This window comes from Microcaecilia unicolor, chromosome 14, assembly GCF_901765095.1.
Source record: "Microcaecilia unicolor chromosome 14, aMicUni1.1, whole genome shotgun sequence".
Classification (NCBI taxonomy): Eukaryota; Metazoa; Chordata; class Amphibia; order Gymnophiona; family Siphonopidae; genus Microcaecilia; species Microcaecilia unicolor.
Genome location: NC_044044.1, coordinates 43,545,215 through 43,566,066, shown reverse-complemented (window position 1 = coordinate 43,566,066; position 20,852 = coordinate 43,545,215). Strand labels below are relative to the sequence as shown.

Here is a 20,852-nt window from a genome sequence, read left to right as displayed (position 1 = left end):
ATTTCGACGTTTATTTAAGCGTCTATTGCAGCTACTCACTGGGACACCAGGTCGTTACAACTCGGAGCGGACAGCAGGTAATTTTTACCTTTTTATAGCGGGCAGGGGGTTCCCCGATTCTTCTCCTCGTGGCATATGGCGTCGGAGGGCGAGGGCGCAAAGGGTCGCTCCCCGGGTCGCTTGAGCGCTTCTAGAGGGGATGCGGGGGTCTTAAAGCCTGATTCGCCCTTGTTGGGTGACAGTTTCGTGACCGATGAATGTCCCGGTCCTTCCTCCGGCGTGGCGGTTTTTCCCGCCATAAACGCCCATCCCCCGCTCCTCGCCTCCGCCATCTTGGCCGGCCACGCGGCTCGGACGGCTTCTTCTTGGGCCGCCCTTGAGGTTGGAGACATTAATGCTAAAGTTAAGAGCCGTTCTTCCCGCGCGGCTCCTTCGCGGAGTTTCGCGCCGGACGCCATTTTGGATGCGCAGCATGTCTCTCCCCCGCTATTGCGAGCGCCGGTTGAGGGTGCATCTAGGGCTGTTGCCCAGGCTGCGGAAGTGCACAGTCTGGGGGGTTTCTCCCCCGAGTTTGTTTTGCTGCTGCATCAGGCCTTCCTCATGCACAACGCTGCCCCTGCTCCCTCGTCTGGTAAAGAGGTTGAGGTTCCCAGAGGTAAACGCCCTCGGGTTGATTCCCAGGCCTTGGAGGAATTTGTCTCCTCCGATGTAGATGAGGGCAGCGTGTCTGAGGTCTCCCAACGGTCCTTGCGGATTCCTTGGAGGAGACGGATCCCCGCTCGGATGGAGCGGATGACCCCTCTGCAGCGCGGCTTTTTAGCCCAGAGGATTTGCCCAACCTGTTGTTACAGGCCATGGACACTTTGAAGATTTCCTCTCCGGAGGACGTCTCTCCCTCAGCCCCTGTTGGCTCTGCCATTATGCTGGGGACGAAGCGCCCGCCTAGAACCTTCCACGTGCATGATGCCATGCACACCTTAATTTCGGCTCAATGGGATGTCCCAGAAGCGAGCCTTAAAGTGGCTAGGGCTATGTCCCACCTCTATCCTTTGGCTGTGAGTGAACGTGAGGCCTATCTGTGGCCTACCGTGGATTCTTTAATCACTGCGGTGACTAAGAAAACGGCGTTGCCGGTGGAAGGTGGCACGGCCCTAAAGGACGCCCAAGACAGAAGATTGGAGGCGGCCTTAAGGTCGTCCTTTGAGGCGGCTGCTTTAAGTTTGCAGGCCTCAGTTTGCGGCTCCTATGTGGCCAGGGCGTGCCTGACTATGGTGCAGCGGGCTTCCCCCTCGGATCATTCCTTGAGGGCTGATTGGCCGGCCCTGGAATCGGGCTTAGCCTATTTGGCAGACTTGCTGTATGATGTCTTGAGGGCCTCAGCGAAAGGCATGGCTCAGACAATCTCTGCGCGGCGGTGGCTTTGGCTGAAACATTGGTCTGCTGACCACGCCTCTAAATCCCGCCTGGCTAGGTTGCCTTTTAAAGGCAAGCTGCTCTTTGGGGTCGAGCTGGACAAAATCGTGACCGATCTCGGCACGTCTAAGGGCAAGAAATTACCAGAGGTCAGGGCTCGGGCTAGTACTCGTCCCGGTACCTCCAGAGGACGGTTGCAGGAAGCCCGTCGGTACCGCCCGGGCAAGTCGGGTTCCTCTGCCCCCTCTTCCTTCAAGAGGAATTTCTCCCCCAAGCAGCATTTCTTTCGCAGAGACCGCCGTCCCGGAGGTGCTCCCTCCGGTCCTCCCCCAGGGTCTCGTACCCAATGACGGGGTCTTGGTCCACGCCCCAGTGCAGATTGGAGGATGGCTGTCCTCGTTTCTGGGCGAGTGGACCACAATAACTTCAGACGCGTGGGTGCTGGAAGTCATCAGAGACGGCTACAAACTAGAGTTCTGCCGACCCTTAAAAGACGGGTTTGTACTCTCTCCCTGCAAGTCTCCGGTCAAGCTGTGGCAGTGCAGCAGACTTTGGACAATCTGATCCGCCTGGGCGCGGTCGTTCCGGTGCCAGAAAGTCAGCTTGGCAAGGGACGTTACTCCATTTACTTTGTGGTACCAAAGAAAGGAGGTTCTGTCCGGCCTATCCTCGACCTCAAAGGGGTCAATCGGGCCTTGAAAGTGCGGCACTTTCGCATGGAGACTCTCCGCTCTGTTATAGCGGCAGTGAAGGCAGGAGAGTTCCTGGCATCCTTGGACATCAAGGAAGCGTACCTGCATATTCCCATCTGGCCTCCTCATCAACGCTTTCTGCGTTTTGCAGTCCTGGGACGACACTTCCAGTTCAGAGCCCTCCCTTTCGGGTTGGCTACTGCTCCGCGGACCTTTTCCAAAGTAATGATGGTCATCGCGGCCTTCCTACGAAAGGAAGGGGTACAAGTCCATCCTTATCTGGACGACTGGTTGATCCGAGCCCCCTCTTATGCAGAGTGCGGCAAAGCTGTGGACCGGGTAGTTGCTCTTTTGAGCTCCCTGGGATGGATCATCAACTGGGAGAAGAGCCAGCTGCGCCCGACTCAGTCCCTGGAGTACCTGGGAGTTCGATTCGACACCCAAGTGGGCAGAGTGTTCCTGCCAGACAATCGGATTGTCAAACTTCAGGCTCAGGTGGACCAGTTCCTAGTAGCCTCTCCCCTTCGGGCTTGGGACTATGTGCAGCTGTTGGGCTCTATGACGGCCACGATGGAAGTTGTGCCCTGGGCCAGGGCTCATATGAGACCACGTCAACACTCTTTGCTGCAGCGCTGGACTCCAATGTCGGAGGATTATGCTGTGCGCCTTCCCTTGGACCCAGCAGTGCGCAAGGCGTTGAGCTGGTGGATGCAGACAGACAAGTTGTCTGCGGGAATGCCTCTGGTGACCCCAGAGTGGATTGTCGTCACGACGGACGCCTCGTTGTCGGGCTGGGGAGCCCACTGCTTGGGAAGGACAGCGCAGGGGCTCTGGTCTCCTGCAGAGGCAAAGTGGTCTATCAACCTCCTGGAACTCAGAGCCATTCGGTTGGCGCTTTTGGAGTTCATCCCGGTACTGGTGTTGAAGCCTGTACGGGTCCTGTCGGACAATGCCACGGCTGTGGCCTATGTCAACCGCCAGGGAGGTACCAAGAGCGCCCCTCTAGCCAAGGAGGCTATGAATCTTTGCCAGTGGGCGGAAGCGAACCTGGAGCAGCTTTCAGCGGCCCACATTGCCGGAGTCATGAATGTCAAGGCGGACTTTCTCAGTCGCCATACCTTGGAGCCCGGAGAGTGGCAGCTATCTGCTCAGGCGTTCTTGGACATCACGAAGCGCTGGGGCCAGCCGAGCCTAGATCTGATGGCGTCATCGGCCAATTGCCAAGTGCCGCGCTTTTTCAGCAGAGGACGGGACCCTCGATCCCTGGGAGTAGATGCTCTTCTCCAACAGTGGCCGACACAAGAGCTTCTCTATGTGTTCCCGCCCTGGCCCATGTTGGGCAGGGTGCTAGACCGGGTGGCAAAGCATCCCGGCAGGGTAATCCTGGTGGGTCCGGATTGGCCCAGGCGTCCCTGGTATGCGGACTTGATCAGGCTCTCAGTCGACGATCCTCTGCGGCTGCCAGTGGAGCAGGGCCTGTTACATCAGGGTCCCGTGGTGATGGAGGATCCCTCCCCCTTTGGTCTTACGGCCTGGCTATTGAGCGGCAGCGTCTGAGGAAGAAGGGCTTCTCAGACAAGGTCATCGCCACTATGCTGAGAGTGAGGAAGCGCTCTACTTCTACTGCTTACGCCAGGGTTTGGCGTATCTTTGCAGCGTGGTGTGAAGCAGGCTCACTTTCTCCCTTCACTGCTCCAATTTCTTCAGTGCTGGCGTTCCTGCAAGAAGGTCTGGAGAAAGGCCTGTCGCTCAGTTCCCTTAAAGTCCAGGTAGCGGCTCTGGCTTGCTTCAGGGGCCGCCTGAAGGGTGCTTCCCTGGCTTCGCAGCCAGATGTGGTGCGCTTTCTCAAGGGAGTTAATCACCTGCGCCCTCCTCTGCACTCAGTGGTGCCTGCGTGGAATCTCAACCTGGTACTAAGAGCATTGCAGAAGCCGCCTTTTGAACCCTTGTCGAGGGCATCTCTGAAAGACCTGACGTTGAAAGCAGTCTTTTTGGTGGCTATCACTTCAGCCAGAAGAGTTTCCGAGCTCCAGGCGCTCTCATGTCGAGAGCCTTTTCTGCAGTTCACTGAGGCAGGAGTGACTATTCGCACAGTGCCTTCCTTCCTGCCCAAGATTGTTTCTCGCTTCCATGTGAATCAGCAGCTCTGTCTCCCTTCCTTTCGTAGGGAGGACTACCCAGAGGAGTACTCTGCTCTTAAATATCTGGATGTGAGACGAGTCATCATCAGATACTTGGAAGTGACCAATGATTTCCGGAAATCGGATCATCTGTTTGTCCTGTTTGCAGGTCCTCGTAAGGGTCTGCAGGCTGCTAAGCCTACAGTGGCAAGATGGGTCAAGGAAGCCATTGCAGCGGCTTATGTGGCCGCGGGGAAGGTGCCGCCTATCCAGCTAAAGGCTCACTCCACGAGAGCTCAGGCGGCCTCGATGGCAGAGGCCGGATCCGTCTCCTTGGAAGAGATATGCAAGGCGGCAACTTGGGCTTCGGCTCATACATTCTCCAAGCATTACCGTTTGACTGTGGCTGCACGGGCGGAGGCCCGGTTTGGAGCTTCAGTGTTGAGGTCAGGGATTTCAATGTCCCGCCCTGGGTGAGTACTGCTTCGGTACATCCCACCAGTCTATGGATTGATCAGCTTGATGATATGGAAGGTAAAATTATGTATAATCATACCTGATAATTTTCTTTCCATTAATCATAGCTGATCAATCCATAGCCCCTCCCAGATATCTGTACTGTTTTTATTCTGGTTGCATTTCAGGTTCAAGTTTAGTCTTCAGTTACTTCAGAAAGACTTCGTGTTCAAGTTTTTTTTTTCACTTGGATTCTTCAAGAGTTAAGACGAGTTTGTGTTACAGTGAGCTGCTGCATTCCTCTCCCCTCCGTTTTACGGGGCTGGATTGAGACTTAAAATTCTGCCGGCACTCCCTCCCGCTTCGTGCGGCTGTAGGGCAGCTTTGTACCCCTCCCGCTTCGGCGGTGTTAGGGTCAGTCAGCTCCTCCCGCGGTTGCGGTTGCAGGATAAGCCAGATCCCCCCGCACCGGCGGGTGTGGTGTCCCTCCCCCGCTCCGCGGGGATGAGCTGGACGGATTCCCCTCCCCCACTTGTGTGGGGATGAGCTGGGTTATTTCCCCTCCCCCGTTTCGGCGGTGGTGAGCTGGGCAGAGTGTCCCTTCGTGGGTGTAATTCTCTAAGTGCTGAGTCCTGCGGATGGAGCTTTGATATCGACATACTGAGGAGTTTCCGGCAGCACATGACCACATATAGGGAGGCAAAAGTTTGCTCTCTATCTCCACCTGCTGGTAGATGGACACAACCCACCAGTCTATGGATTGATCAGCTATGATTAATGGAAAGAAAATTATCAGGTATGATTATACATAATTTTACCTTACCGCCACCTATTGACTAGGCCGTAAGGGCTTCCACACTAATCAGCGAGTGGCGATTTGCCAGTTAGCGCAGGGAACATCTACTGTCCTCCCCCAAACACCCCTGTGCTAAAAATATTTTATATTTTTTAGTACAGGTGCATGCGCCGATCCCAGAACTACCATGGGACATGCTCAAGTGCCCCACAGTAGTGGGTTTTAGAGTGTGGTAAGTACATGTTAATGCTTACCACCGTTTAGAAAAAGGCCCCTTAGTGTGGCTACATATTGACCTTCCTGCATACTATGACCCCTACATGGAGATCTGGGCACACAAATTAGTCAGAAGGATAACCATGGTTGAATGTGGTTAGGGGAGGTGGCATCGTGGCCCAGTGCACCAGTTCCTTCTTTATGAGAGGGATCCTGCATCCCTGATGACTTGTACAGAACTTCAGAAAACCACACAGCACCATTCTTCAGCTGAAAAATTATTTGTTGCTGAACACAGAACTCTCTGCCGCCTCAAATGCTGATTTATTTGTAATCTGATTCGATATCTCACTTTACATAACCAGTCTCAAAGCGGCTTACATCAATACAAAAAATAGCATCTGAATTAATCTTCTGTCCAGTCAACAAGAGGTATCACAGTTTATGAACAACGTAATAATGACTGCATTACCTTTGGAATTAGTACATGATTTATAGACAGTGTGACTGCCGATTATTCTTTGCGAAAAAATTAAAAAGGGGATGGACTGACTTCCCTATTAGGAAAGGCTAGGGCTCTTCAGCTTGGAGAAAAGACGTCTCATGGGAGATATGATAGAGGTATATAAAAATAATGAGTGGAGTGGAATGGGTAGACGTGACTCCAAAAATACTAGGACTAGGGGCATGCGATGAAGCTACAAAGTAGTAAATTTAAAATGAATCGGAGAAAACTTTTCTTCACTCAGTGTGTAATTAAACTCTGGAATTCATTGCCAGAGAATGTGGTAAAGGCAGTTAGCTTAGTGGGGTTTAAAAAAAGGTTTGGACGGCTTCCTAAAGGAAAAATCCATAGACCATTATTAAAATGGACTTGGGGGAAATCCACTGCTTATTTCTGGGATAAGCAGCATAAAATGTTTGTACTTTTTTGGGATCTTGCCAGGTACTTGTGACCTGGATTGGCAACTGTTGGAAACAGGATGCTGGGCTTGATGGACCTTTGGTGTGTCCCAGTATGGCAATACTTATGTACTTTGTAATTATGTACTTATTTGCATCAGCAATATTTTTATGGATTTATTTCTTGGAATTGCAAGAACCCACAGTATCCAGTGTGGTGAGTTCCATGCCTAAGGATCTGGTTTACTGTGTTTTGTTAAAACACAGGTCCCTGGTCCATACCATTAGTACAATGTGCAGCACTGGTTGTCCCATCTCAAAAAGGATAAAGAGATAAAGTGGATGGAACCCCCCCCCCCCCCCCCACCCTTATGAAGAGCAGCTAAACAGGTTAGGGCTCTTCAGTTTGGAGAAAAGACTACTGGTAGGGGATATGATAGAAGGGCAAAAAATCATGAGTGGGGCAGAACAGATAAATAGATAACGGGTTAACTTGTCAAAAAACAAAACAAGAGGACCCTCCATGAAACTAATAACCAGCAGATTGTAGAAAGTTTCTTTTCATGTAGTAAGCAAATTAAGATCTCTCATAGGAGGATGCGATCAAGGCAACCAACACTGTGGGATTCGAAACAAGACTGCACAAATTTCTGGAGGAAAAGGCCATAACAATTAGCCGGGTAGACTTGGGAGAGCCATTTTTCATCCCTGGAAATGAACAGTGGGAAATAGTTGCATTTTGGGGGGATCTGTTAGGTACAAAATCTAGTTATATGGTAGGATAGGGGAGACAGGATAGAGGTCTATAAAATAATGAGTGGAGTTGAATGGGTAGACGTGAAGCATCTGTTTATGCTTTCCAAAAATACTAGGACTAGGGGGCATGCAATGAATCTACAAAGTAGTAAATTTAAAATGAATTGGAGAAAGGTTTTCTTCACTCAATGTGTAATTAAATTCTGGAATTCGTTTCCAGAGAATGTGGTAAAGGTGGTTAGCTTAGCAGGGTTTAAAAAAGTTCTGCCCAGCTTCCTGAAGGAAAAGTCCATAGACCATTATTAAATTGACTTGGGGAAAATCCACTATTTCTGGGATAAGCAGTATAAAATGTTTTGTACTTTTTTGGGATCTTGCCAGGTATTTGTGACCTAGACTGGCTACTGCTGGAAACAGGATGCTGGGCTTGATGGACCTTTGGTCTGTCCCAGTATGGCAATACTTATAACATTTTTAAAACAAATAGGAGGAAATATGTTTTCACTCAACGAATAGTTAAGCTCTGGAACTCGTCCCCAGAAGTTGTGGTAACAGCGATTAGCGTATCAAGGTTTGAACAAGTTCCTGGAGGAAAAGTCCACAATCTGCCATTAAGACAGACATGGAATGTTGCTGCTATTTGGGTTTTAGTGTTTCTCCCTTATGGAGCTCAAGAGTAACTGCATTCCACCACTGTGGTCCTATCACTTAGAAGGTTGTGGAGTGCAGTCCAGGAAAGGCCGATTGCTTGATAAAATGGTACATCCAGAAGATATTTTTTTAGGCTGAGGGTAAGGCTTGTGCTGGTCTGTAAATTTTGAGATTCAAAGCCATCACTAGGGGCTTCCTTGAAAATGAACTTCAAAAGATTTAGAAGTGCATGTAACTACACAGTGTCTGGCAAAAACAGGACCCCCAACTTTTTTCCAAATAACCCAAAAACGTCCTACTGCAGCAGAAACTTTTGCCTGAAATTTGAGACATTTTCTGAGTACTTTATTTTTCAACAGGATGGAGCTCCGCGCATCGAGCCTGCAAGACAATTGAGCTCTTAATTAATGAAACCCTAGAATTCATTGAGCCAACAGCTTAGTGGCGTCAAAAACTTTGTGTTTGTGTCTAAGTAGAAGGAGGACACTTTGAATGCAAATTATGAATTAACTAAAAAAAAAACCAACCCATTATACTAGTGTATTGTATTTTCAAAAGCCAAACTAAATGTTTAAAAAAATTGCAAAGTATTTTGAAACTATGTAAGATAACCCATTTTTTCTAGACATCATGTACACGTGTAGCAGAGTTTTATGTGATTTGTAATGCATGGAGAACATAGGCGTCCTTTTAGTAAGCCGTAGTAAAAAAACCTGGCCTGCGGTAGTGTAGGCGCATGTTTTGGGCGCACGCTGGACCAGTTTTTACCACATCTGCAAAAAAGGGCATTTTTTTAAAATGGGATAGGAAAAGGGCATGAGGTAAAACTGAAACCAGTGCTTGCTTAAAACCAGTCTGAGCCCTTAATGCCACCCATTGATCTAGCGTTAAGGGCTCACTCACTATCTACTTTTTATGGTGTCCAAATTCCATTGTTGTTTTTGGTAGTATTTTGGGATGTTTCTTGGCACTTTAGAAGACTGATCCCAGCTCTGCTCAGGTTTTGGCTAGCAAAGAGATGCCTTCGTGGGTGTTAAAACTAGAGACATTTGTGTCAGGGTGATGTCTCCAACAGTGGCATAACCACAGGTGGGCTCAGGCCCACCCAACAGTAGCACATGTTTAGCGGTAGCTGGTGGGGATCCCAAGCTCCGCCAGCTGAAGACCTCCCCCTGATGATAATGAAAACACTACTCTGGACGATACTGACACCTGTGCATTCTCAGTTTTCAGTCGTGCCTGCTTCAGACTGCCAAGGTGGAAAGAAGCGTTTTCTCGCCAGCTGAGATTTTTTTTTTTTGGGGGGGGGAGAACACTTGGTGCCCACCCACTTCTTGCCTAGGCCCACCCAAAATCTGTTGTCTAGCCACACCCCTGGTCTCCAAATGGGTTAGTTTTGCGCATCAAGCACAAAACAGTGGAGGAGACAAAAAGGACCTTTCACAGATGGTGCCCAAATTTTCTTTATTGAATCTTCCAAATGGTTGTACAGCAAATGAGACCCGACTCGTTCTCCTGTCATTTGCATCTCCAGAAAATCCACAAAACAGTCAATCTGGGCAGCTGGGCTTGCATGTGGTGGCACAGACACAGTCAGAGAGCACTGTGCTCCGTGTGCTGGCTCCTGTCCCTGTTGTGGAGTCACGGGGAAGTGCTGAAGCCTGTTGGGGGGGGGGACTCAACAAAAGGCTGATCCTGTTGTGATCCAGCGAGGGCTCAATAACATCCATCCAGCTACTGCTGGGTATGATCTCAGTTTCTCAAATGTATTGCTGGTGCTTATATGTAAACCGCTTTGAATGTAGTTGCAAAAACCTCAGAAAGGCGGTGTATCAAGTCCCATTTCCCTTTCTTCATATTTGCACTAAAGAGAGCCTCACAGGCAATTTATCAAGGTCAACGCTTGGAAATTTGTTTCAATTAGGTTGGTGGTGCCCAGCGTACTTGGAAAAATTTCTGTATGTTTCTGCTACATTTTCTTAGTCTCTGGCTTCATCCCTTGAGGCTGTGTTCTCTTTGTTGCTGTGTACATTGTACAGAATAGCCGAATGGTACTGATACTTCTGTTAGCAGTGCTGTTCTTCTATTTTTATTTTTTCCTGTACCAGCGTGTCTGGTGCAACCTCACCTTGAGTATTGCATTCAGTTCTGGCTTCCATATCTCAAAAAGATATAGCAGAATTAGAAAAGGTTCAAAGAAGAGCGACCAAAATGATAAAGGGGGTGGAACTCCTCCCATGTGAGGAAAGGCTAAAGAGGTTAGGGCTCTTCAGCTTGGATAAAAGATGGCTGAGGGGGGATATGATTGGGGTCTATAAAATCCTGAGTGGTGTAGGACAAGTAGAAGTAAATCGATTTTTTACTCGTTCCAAAAGTACAAAGACTAGGGGACACTCAATGAAGTTACATGGAAATACTTTCAAAACAAATAGGAGGAAATATTTTTTCCACTCAACAAATAGGTAAGCTCTGGAACTCGTTGCTGGAGAATGTGGTAACAGCAGTTAGCGTGTCTGGGTTTAAAAAAAGGTTTGGATAATTTCCTGGAGGAAAAGTCCATAGTCGGTCAATGTTCCTATTAATTGGGTTTCTGCCAGGTACTTGTGACCTGGATTGGCCACTACTGGAAGCAGGATACTGGGCTAGATGGACCATTGGTCTGACCCAGTATGGCTGTTATGTTCTTCTTGTGTTGAGCTTTTGATTGATGGGAACTGGAATGTCTCAGATGATCACAGTTTCTTCATTCTTCACATTTTGTCAAGGTCCTGATTTCAGCATTTTTCTGATACAGTGTATATACAGTTTCCAGCGGCTAAGTTGATAAATCATGCTACCTTTATGTGCCTTTCTGGCACTTCACACCCAGCAACAAAATATGCGATCATTTCCAGTTTTGTACCACAGAATCAGTATATAAAAGTTTAACATTTTTACTTTCATCAGTTTTTATTGACGACTTATGCCAATAAAATGTTTGAACCACTCAGTATAATTCAGAGACATGAATCCACTAAAATGGGCCGTTGACAAGTTATTTCTCGTTTAACATCCTTCACCCTTATCCCACCCCCTATGCTATATTGCTACAATCTAGCAATAAGTGTAGTATCAAACCCCTCCCCCCTTAAAGTCCACAAACCCCCTTTGCCCTCCCCCCCCCACCTATCCCCAGATGCAAAAAAAAAAAAAAAAGCAAAGCCCCCTTTCCAGGTCCCACGAGGTCTGGTTTAGAAGTTTAACATTTTTTAAATTAACATTTGTTGGCAGCCCTCAAAGACTGAAAGTTAATCTTGCCCTGTCTTCACTACTCAAGTTGTAAGCTTCATGTCCTGAACAAATAGCTTGTGGGATGTTATCTGGGGATTCTTAATGCCTCTAGGAATTAAAGCTAAACTGTAACCCCCAGATAGCATCGCATCTCATGTTTGTAGAGAACTTAGTTTTACAGCTTCGTGATCATCACTAAAGCTGAACATCTTTGGCTGACTGCTGCTGACTGTGGGACGAACAGACAGATAGCACTGGCTGGCTCTGATCCTCCCCACCCTTCTTTCTGCCAACACCGTTCTCTTTTGATAGCATCCCACACTATTGGATAATAAATTGCCTTGCAATGTACAATATAATTAAGTGTACATCTACCCTTATCCTACACTGTATTGCTCACTAGAAGCTGTAGTCCCATCCCCGGGGTCTTATCAGCCTCATTGGGATTACTTCTCTCTATATGCTACTATATATTCGTCCCAGAGTTGTATTCTCTTTTCCGGAACCTTATCAGCTTCCTTGCACCTACTGTTACTCTATTTTCCACTCTGTATATATTCCCGGAGTTGGTACTCTCCTCTCCGGAACCTGTAAGCCACATTGAGCCCTCTGCTAGGCGGGAAAATGTGGGATACAAATGTAATAAATAAATAAATAAATAAAATAAATCCTGAGCTCATAGAGTACATCAAGGTCACCATGAACGTTTCGTAGATTACACTCCAGGAGAATTATGAAGATGCACAATGTGTCATTATTGGTGTATGGTTTTCGGAGCTGTTTTTTTCTTTATGCATGCAATTTGATTACACACCTAATAAAATAATAATCTCTAGGTGTGGTACAATACAAAAGATAAAATCAACTATCACCCCTACAATCCCCAATCTAAAAATAAAATAACACCCAATGCAAATGAATTATGATCTCTAATTAAAAGAAACCACCATTAATTACAATGAATCATCACTCCTACCCAGTCATCCAAATAGTAAATAAATAATAAATTGAAATATAATATACAATCAGTTTAAGCACATCCACTCAATTCAGTAGAACAGTCTGTTACAATAACCAAGACTTCAACACATTTTGTCGCTTGGGTTTCCCTGTGGAAGGAGAAATGTCCTTCCTGTTACTAGCCTTTCTGGTCTTCGTTCTGGCTGTCTGATTAATTGATTTTTGCAGTTTGCCAAGGGTTTAGTGGACAGACATAGTAAACATAGTAGATGACGGCAGAAAAAGACCTGCACAGTCCATCCAGTCTGCCCAAGAAGATAAATTCATATGTGCTACTTTTTTTATTTGTACTGTCCTCTTCAGTGCACAGACCGTATAAGTCTGGCCAGCCCTATCCCCGCCTCCCAACAACCAACCCCGCCTCCCAACCACCAGCTCTGGCACAGACCCTATAAGTCTGCCCAGCACTATCCCCACCTCCCACCACCAGCCCCGGCACAGACCATATAAGTCTGCCCAGCACTAGCCCCGCCTCCCAACCACATTAACCATTTGGGACCTAAGCACGATGCAGACCTACAGGGCCTCTCCATGCCCATCCACCCCATCTGTTAGAGTCGGATCTCTTTCAGTTTGGAACTCTTTTTAATCTAGTTTCTATCTCTTGCTTTTGTTTGTTCTTATTTCAGACTGTTCCATCGTTTTGACATACTACTACTACTTTATTTATTTGGTACTTATATCCCAAATTATCCAAATATCATTATTAGTTAAATGTGTTTTACAATATTGATAAGAAAACATAGATACAAGGTATGTGATTGAGCAGGAATACAAATTTGTAATGCATACAAGAGGTTTGATCATTGAAATATGAATACAGGTAGTAATATATGTAGAAAATAAGTAACATATTGAAGTTTGGTCTGTGATAACAATTGATATGGTTAATTACTCATGGTAGCCATTAATATAAGAACTTAGTAAAGATAAATGCTTTTAAGAATTTACAGAATGCTAGATAATTAGTTATCTGTCTTATTTCATTTGGAATAGAATTCTACCAGTTGGTGCCCAGATGAGAGATGTCTCTATATAGTGTGGATTTTTATGTTCTTATAGCTAGGATAGTGTAGTGTGAGATAATCCCTTGAGGTAGGAGTGGTGTTATGGGCAGGAAGGTCTATCAAGTCCAACATATTTGGTGCCATCCCATAGATTATTTTATAGATGAAAGTACGTGTTTTGAAGATAATCCTGGCTTTTATTGGTAACCAGTTAAGCTTAGTAAGAAGTGGTGTTGCCCTGTCAAATTCTGAGACTCTAAAGACCAGTCTGGCAGCTGCATTGAGGGCTGAGTTTCTTATTTAGTGATTCTTTGTTTCCTATATATACAGCATTACAGTAGTCTAATTGAGACGGAATCATGGTTTGGATCAATAAACGTAAAATAGTGGGAAAGAAAGGACTTATCCTTTTTAATTTCCAAATTGATCTAAAAGTTTTTGCGATCATCGAATTTACTTGGTCTTCACCAGACAAGAATTTGCCAATAATGATTCAACTGGTAAGGTCTTGAGTATTGTTTTGGTTGTGGATAATTAGAAATGTAGTTTTGTCTGTATTCAAATTTAAGATGAAATGAGGAGACCCAGTTTCCCATTAAATGTAGGATTTCATGGCTAGAGTTTAGAATATCTTGAATATCTATACTGCTGCTAGATATATGCAGCACTGTACACAAACATTTACAAGACAGTCCCTGCTCGACAAATAGGACAAATAAGGGATTGTGGGAATGATTAAAACAACATGGGTATTGAACAGATAAATAAGGGGTTAAGAATTAAATGCGGCCTCAGAAAGGTGGGATTTTAGCCAAGATTTGAGTAGGATCAGAGATGGAGCATGACATAGCAACTCAAGATGTCTATTCCATGCATGCATTACAGCAAGCTGGCAGAAATGTAGCCTTGAGTTGGTGGTGGAGGAAGAAGAAGGGTAAAGAAAAAAGTGATCTACCTAATGGACAGAGTTCCTGAGGAGGGTTGTAGGGAGAGATAAGAAGGCAGAGATACTGAGGAACTGCTAAATGAGTGCACTTGAAGTCAGTAAGAGGAGTTTGAACTGTGTATGGAAATGGATAGGAAGCCAATGAAGTGACTTGAGAAGAGTGGTTATGTGAGTGTAGCGACACTGGTAGAAGATAAATTGTGTGCCTGAATTTTGAACAGATTGGAAGGGAGAGAGATGGTTTAGTGGGAGACCAGTGAGGAGCAAGTTGCAGTAATCTAAGCAAGATGTGATGAGAGTCTGGATAAGAGGTTTTAGTAGTATGTTTAGAAAGGAAGGGACACATTTTGGTGACGTTATAGAGAAAGAAATGACAGGTTTTACCAGTCTGATGGATATGTGTACAGAAAGAAGAGTCAAAGATGACCCTATGGTTACAAGCTGAGGAGACAGGGAGGATGAGAGTGTTATCAACAGAAACAGAGAATGGGGGAAGAGAAGAGGTAGGGTTAGGGGGACATCCAGGCAGCAATGTCAGACAAACTGGCTAAGACTTGGGGCTCTGGATTCCTGGTGAAATTTCTGGTGTGGAGAGTAGATCTGGGAGTCATCAGTTTAAAGATTGTACTGAAAACCATGGGAGGAGATCAGAGTTCCTAGGAAACAAGTATAGAAAGAGAAGAGAAGAGATCCCAAGACAGAGCCCTGAAGTATTTTGACTGATAGGAGGATCCCCTATATCATACACTAAATTTGTGATGGGAGAAATAAGAAAACAAAGACAGAACAAGGGAGGACAGCGTATCGAGGAGTAGATGGTGATCAACAGTGTCAAAAGCATCAGAAAGTTCAAGAAGGATGAGGATTGAGTAAAGGCCCTTGGATCTGACCAGGGACAGGTTACTGGAGACTTTGGCAAGGGCTGTTTCTGTTGAATGTAGAAAGAGGGTGGAAGCCAGATTGTAGTGGATCAAGAATAGCTTGAGATGAAAGAAAGTCAAGACAATGGTGGTAAACAGCACATTCGAGTTGCTTGGATAAGATAGGGAGATGGGACAATAGTTGGAAGGGTAGGGAGGGTCCAGTTAAGGTTTTTTGAGGTGTGGTGTAACCACAACATTTTTGAAGGCATCAGGAACAATTGCTGGGAAAGTGAAAGATTGTAGATATGACAGAAGGGAGAGACAGTGCTGAGTATATGGATGGGAATGGGATCAGAGGATAAGGCAGTGAGTTTGGAGGAGGAGAGAAGATGTACAGTTTCCTCTTCTGTGAGGAAGAATGGGTGGAGGGGGTTGAAGCAAGGCTGTGAGAATGAAGTGGGGGGAAGGGGAGATGGAGGTGACTTGGTGGAGAACTCAAGATTATTCTTGTGAAGCTTGTCATAGAAGTACTCAGCCATAGACTGGGTAGAAAGTGAAGGGAGAGTTGGAGGTGGAGTCATTTTGAGGAGGGAGTTCAGCATGGCAAAGAGACAGCAAGGGTTGGAGGCAAGAGTGTTTGTCAACTGGATATAATAGTCTTGTTTGGCAAGTGTAAGAGCAGACTGGAAGAAGGTCAGCAAGAATTTGAAATGTATGAAATCATAGGCATGGGATTTTTAGCCAGAGGCACTCAGCAGAATGGGCTCAGGAATGTAGGTGGCAGATTCTGGAGGTTAGCCAAAACCTGGGTTTGGTACACCTTACAGAACGGAATGGGAGGAGCGAGTGCGTTCAGAGCACTGGAGAGAATAGTAGTATAGGAAGAGATGGCCTCACTGACAGAGTTGGATCACATAGAGGCATATTTTCAAAGCACTTTGGGAGGCTAAGTTCCATAGGTTTCTATGGAACTTTGGGAGGCTAAGTGCTTTGAAAATGAGCCTGATAGTGAATGAGAAGAGAGGTGAAACAGTGGTGGAGAGCGTGCAAGCATCTCCCCCTTGGAAAATGCACACTGCTTAGAGGCCAATTCCTGGCTCACGTGGTATATCAAGCGTATGTAAATGAAATTAAAAAAAAAAATGAATCACACACATGGTTGCAGAGTGAGGGAAGATTTATTGCAACTGAATATGCCAAATTCAAGACCCAAGAGTGAGAAAGACCACACAGCTAGTGAGCAGGATTACTTTAGGGAAAGTGGGTGAACTCTCCTGCAAGCCAAGGCTTCCTAGACGCATTGCCTGACCCCTTAGCTACTCATTTGGTAGGCATAAAGGTTTGCTGTTTGTACCCTTCCTTTCTTATTTTGGCTTGGTGGGCACCTACAAGGCAGGGATTTAACATCCTGACTGTATGTCTCTCTTCCCCTTGTGAGACCACCATTTTTTCCAGTAGTCACTAGGTAAGAGCCGCAGACCACAGCAAGAGAGTCCAACCTGAGGTTCTGTGAAAGTGCAGCTCATTCTTCTAACCATGCTCTTTCTTCCCTCTCTTTCAGCATATGGTGATGAGCTTTAGGGTGTCAGAGCTACAGGTACTTCTAGGGTTCGCTGGCAGAAACAAGTGTGGAAGAAAACACGAGCTGCTCTCCAAGGCCCTGCTTCTCTTGAGGTCTGGCAATAGCCCCCTTGTCCAGATGAAAATCAAAGAACTCTACCGGCGACGCTTCCCCCGCAAGATGCTAACCCCGTCTGACCTGCCCATGGTCCACATTCAGGCGGGGGCACTGCCCTCCACCGCTGCCCTGTCCCAGAGGGCTGCGGCAGTGTGCCACCTATCCTATGACACTAGCGCTGCCTCCATATCCTCTGCTGTACTGCCCCCCATGCCTATTCTGGGACCCAAACACGAAACAGACCTACAGCACCTCCCCACACTCATTCACCCCGTCCACCCAGACGTCAAAATGAAGAGGCTTCCTTTTTATGATATCTACGATGAGCTCATCAAGCCCACCACGCTAGGTGAGTCTCTGCTTGCTTTCAGGCAGCTCCATGTCACCTGAGACAGGCCATGCCAGTTCTTGTTTTAAAACCAGCGGAACCCCTAAAATACTTTTTCATACACCAACGAACCCTCAATTTATGTAAACTTATATATATGGTCATACAAACGGATTCTACAATCTAATTTCTTGAGGAACCCCTGAAGAGAGTTTGAAGAACCCAATTTGGGAATCACTGCCTTAACACATGCAGTTGGGAAAATCAGGACTGGGTTGACTTGTCCTAAGCATGCTTCCGTCTAGGGCAGGAGTCTTTGGGACATACCCAGCCTGTTGGGTTTTCCAAGTTTATTAAAATTTTACTACCCTGCTGTACAGAAGTAGCTTCAGAGCAGCTTACAGTCTAAAATAGAGACATAAAGAAACAGAAACAATGAGTAAACATGACATGGATAGTAGGGCAGGAGGGATGAAACTACAATTTTAGATAGGACAGAGGGTGGGGAAAAGCACGAGGAACACTACAAATGTTGCCAGGACTCTACCTGAGGGCTTGCTGGTAATAGTGTCAGGGATATTAAAAGAAGGTAGTATATCCACAAGGAGTACGCATGACACAGATTTGCATGCATTTTCTCTCTTGCATGCAAATCTATTTCATGAATATTTATTATGGAAATCTTGAAAATGCAATTATCTGATTGAGAATCCCTGCTCCAAGGTTTGTTGGAGTTGTACATCAACCTCATGGTTTCAGTCGCACTGGGCAAGCAAGTTCTGCAGGACTCACAGGGCTTCTGCCTATCGCACACAATTGAAACTGTGGCTACTGCATCAGCACCTCCAATGGTAAAAAGCTCGGCAGACTCCCGCACACCTTAGAGCAATGGCACTCAACCCTGTCCTAGGACACATCCAGCCAGTTGGGTTTCAGGATTTCCATAATAAATATTCATGAGATAGATTTGCAAGAGGCAATGTATGCAAGTTCGTCTCGTGTATATTCCTTATGAATATTCTGAAAACCCAACTGGCTAGGAGTATCCTGAGGACTGGGTTGAGAACTCGTGCCTTAAAGGGAATGTTAATCATTGATAGCCTAGAGCAGGGGTGGGCAACCTCGGTCCTGGAGTGCCATATAACCTAGTCGGGTTTTCAGGATTTCCCCAATGAATACGCATGAGATCTGTTCACATACAGTGGAGGCAGTGCATGTAAATAGATCTAATGCATATTCATGGGGGAAATCCTGAAAACCCAACTGGGTTGTGGCCCTTGAGGACTGACGTTGCCGACCCTTGGCCTAGAGTCATCCACTAACTCCATCTGTCACCTGGCTGAGTTGGAGTAAACCAGCCATTCCCAGCTCTAGTCCATGAGAGCCACCTTCCTCCCTCCCTAAAAGGACAGCACCATGAATATTCTTGAGACCTGATGTAAGAACTAGGCTTTAATTTATACAGTTTGCTTTCCCTGAAACTTGGAGGTTTTTGGGAGTTATTGCGGTCTGGATTTTTGCATGCCATATGTTAGAGGAACGTGATTTAAGAGAGGTGGCTGCCTTGGCCAGGGGGAGGGGGGCAATGGAAACTGGGCTCTGATTTCTGAGACATGACTCCAAAACCAGAGTAGGGTGGGGGAGGGAGACAGAATCATGGAACTGAGATTGAGTCACTTTTCTATGGCATTTTGTACTCCTTATGTTTCTCTTTGTCTGCAGCATCTACCAGCAATCAGAGGTTCGAGGAAGCCCATTTCACCTTCGCTCTGACACCTCAGCAGGTCCAGCAGATCCTCACATCCAGGTGACCAATGCAAGGAGTTCTGCTTAGGGAGGCGAATCCCAAATGTTTTTTAGTGGTCAGGGGAGGAAATACCTCATTGCTAAAACGTTTCCCCATACCTAGTGGAGGGAGGGTTGTGGAATTAACAAGTTCATCTAATTACTGAGAGTTCATGGACACAAGAACCCAGCTTGCTTTACAGTTTTTTACCTCATAAACATACTTGCATCTCCCTCTCATGTGGAAACCGATCACCAAATTTGCTGATAACTGGGGTTGGAAAGGGAGGCATAGGGAGTTAGGAAGTTTTCAGGCCACCTACCCCAGAGATGTCAGCATGCCCGTTGCTGTGATATTATTGTCTTAAAGGGTGCTGTGGCCCTGCATTGGATGAGAGATACCTCTAAATTAGTGTCATTAGAATAATGTGTGCACACAGTTCACAGTTTATTAATGATTTGATATACTGCAAAGTCCGGTAAGTGGGTTAATGCAGTTTACAGTAACATCACAATACATAATTGAAAGGAAATCCATAAGATGATAGGAAAGGTCTCACAAATATACCTACAAAAAATAACAAGCGATGTTAGGGTTAGTGTAGCCTCGTCTCCTCTGCTGGGCTGTTTCTTGCTGCCTGCTCTCTTCTCTCCCAGCCACTGCTGTTTCCACAGTCTGGCCCTCAACACACCAACCAGGTGCTTGCGACACAGACACCTATCCCAGTTGCATGCACCGTCATAACCCCAAACGTCTTGTGGAAAAAAATTGTTTTTATGGCAATTTTAAACTTTGTGAACGATTGTTCCTCGCGGATATCGTGGGGGAAGACCAATCATTCTGCGTGTATATGACAAAATTCAGCCTAAGCTCTATTTTGTAAATATGCACATTTCTTATATACTGTGTATTTTACAGGTAGGCGAATACATGGCTGGAGTAGGAGGAGGGAGCAAAGTTATGCGTATAGGGCTAGTTTCTATATATGACGCCTGAAGATTCCGCGGAGGAAAAAATATGCCTAGATGTATTCTGTAAAGTATGCCTAAATTTTATAGAATAGGCATAAATTTCTGCGTGGTATATAGAACAACGCCGAGCACCTCTCTATGCGACCAAATGTGGTCGTGGCCATTTACGCTGTGTTTTACTGGGCGTAAATCCAGATGCCTAAATTAGGCGCAGAGCGGGTATTGTATAACAAAGTGTATAGATTTTAGAAATGTCCACGCCCCGTCCATGACCGCGCCCCCTTTTCAACTGTGCAGCTTAGAATTTAGGCACATCACGTTACAGAATACGCTTAGCGAGCTGTGTATGTAACTCTTAATGGCAATTAGCGCTGATAATTGCTTGTTAATATCCAATTTGTTAACCAATTAAGTTATGCACATTGTTATCGGAATTTCCACATGGAAATTAAGGTGCCACAGTCCCGGGGATAACTTGTAGAATCGTTTTATCGTTTATTTATTTACTATACCGTTTCTTATTGCATTCGCAAAACAGAACGGTTTACATCTTAAAAAAGAAAATTTATATTAAAAACATACAGGAAATCTAATGCTGTCATTAAGTGCGTATCTCCAGAACTCAGGTACACAGTTGGAAGTGCTCACACCTAAGTTATAAGCATGTATTTTTGCTTTTACACTAGTATCCTAGAAAGGAAAGCAGGCTCCTACCTCTATCCTTTATGCTGGATTCCAGTTTGCTTCCAGTTCTGTCTTTAATGAACAGAATTTTTTTTTTTTTCACAGAGCAGGAACTGATTTTTTTCCCAGTCTGTGCTTAAAATGTAAAGAGTAACTGCATGCTCTCTTTTCCTTTTTAGAGAAATTTTACCAGGTGCCAAGTGTGACTACACTGTGCAAGTCCAATTAAGGTAAAGCGCCCAGGCCGATCCCAAAATGTGTCACTCAGCATGTGTGTGCTAAGTGTCCCATGGTAG

General features: G+C 46.0%; 1 protein-coding gene across 4 annotated transcripts in view; it reads left to right on the top strand.

Annotated features, from left to right (window-relative positions):
• The window catches only part of PIAS3 (protein inhibitor of activated STAT 3), a 43,336-nt gene that overhangs the window by 7,697 nt on the left and 14,787 nt on the right, over positions 1 to 20,852 (top strand). For 3 of the 4 annotated variants that reach the window (XM_030188421.1, XM_030188420.1, XM_030188419.1), the window contains exons 2-4: positions 16,671 to 17,136; positions 18,838 to 18,922; positions 20,736 to 20,786. In XM_030188421.1, the coding sequence (XP_030044281.1) occupies positions 16,674 to 17,136; positions 18,838 to 18,922; positions 20,736 to 20,786 (599 nt within the window). In that variant the 5' untranslated portion in view covers positions 16,671 to 16,673. Of the gene's footprint in view, positions 1 to 5,633; positions 5,710 to 16,670; positions 17,137 to 18,837; positions 18,923 to 20,735; positions 20,787 to 20,852 lie in introns of all 4 variants that reach the window. The other variant, XM_030188423.1, reaches the window with a different exon arrangement.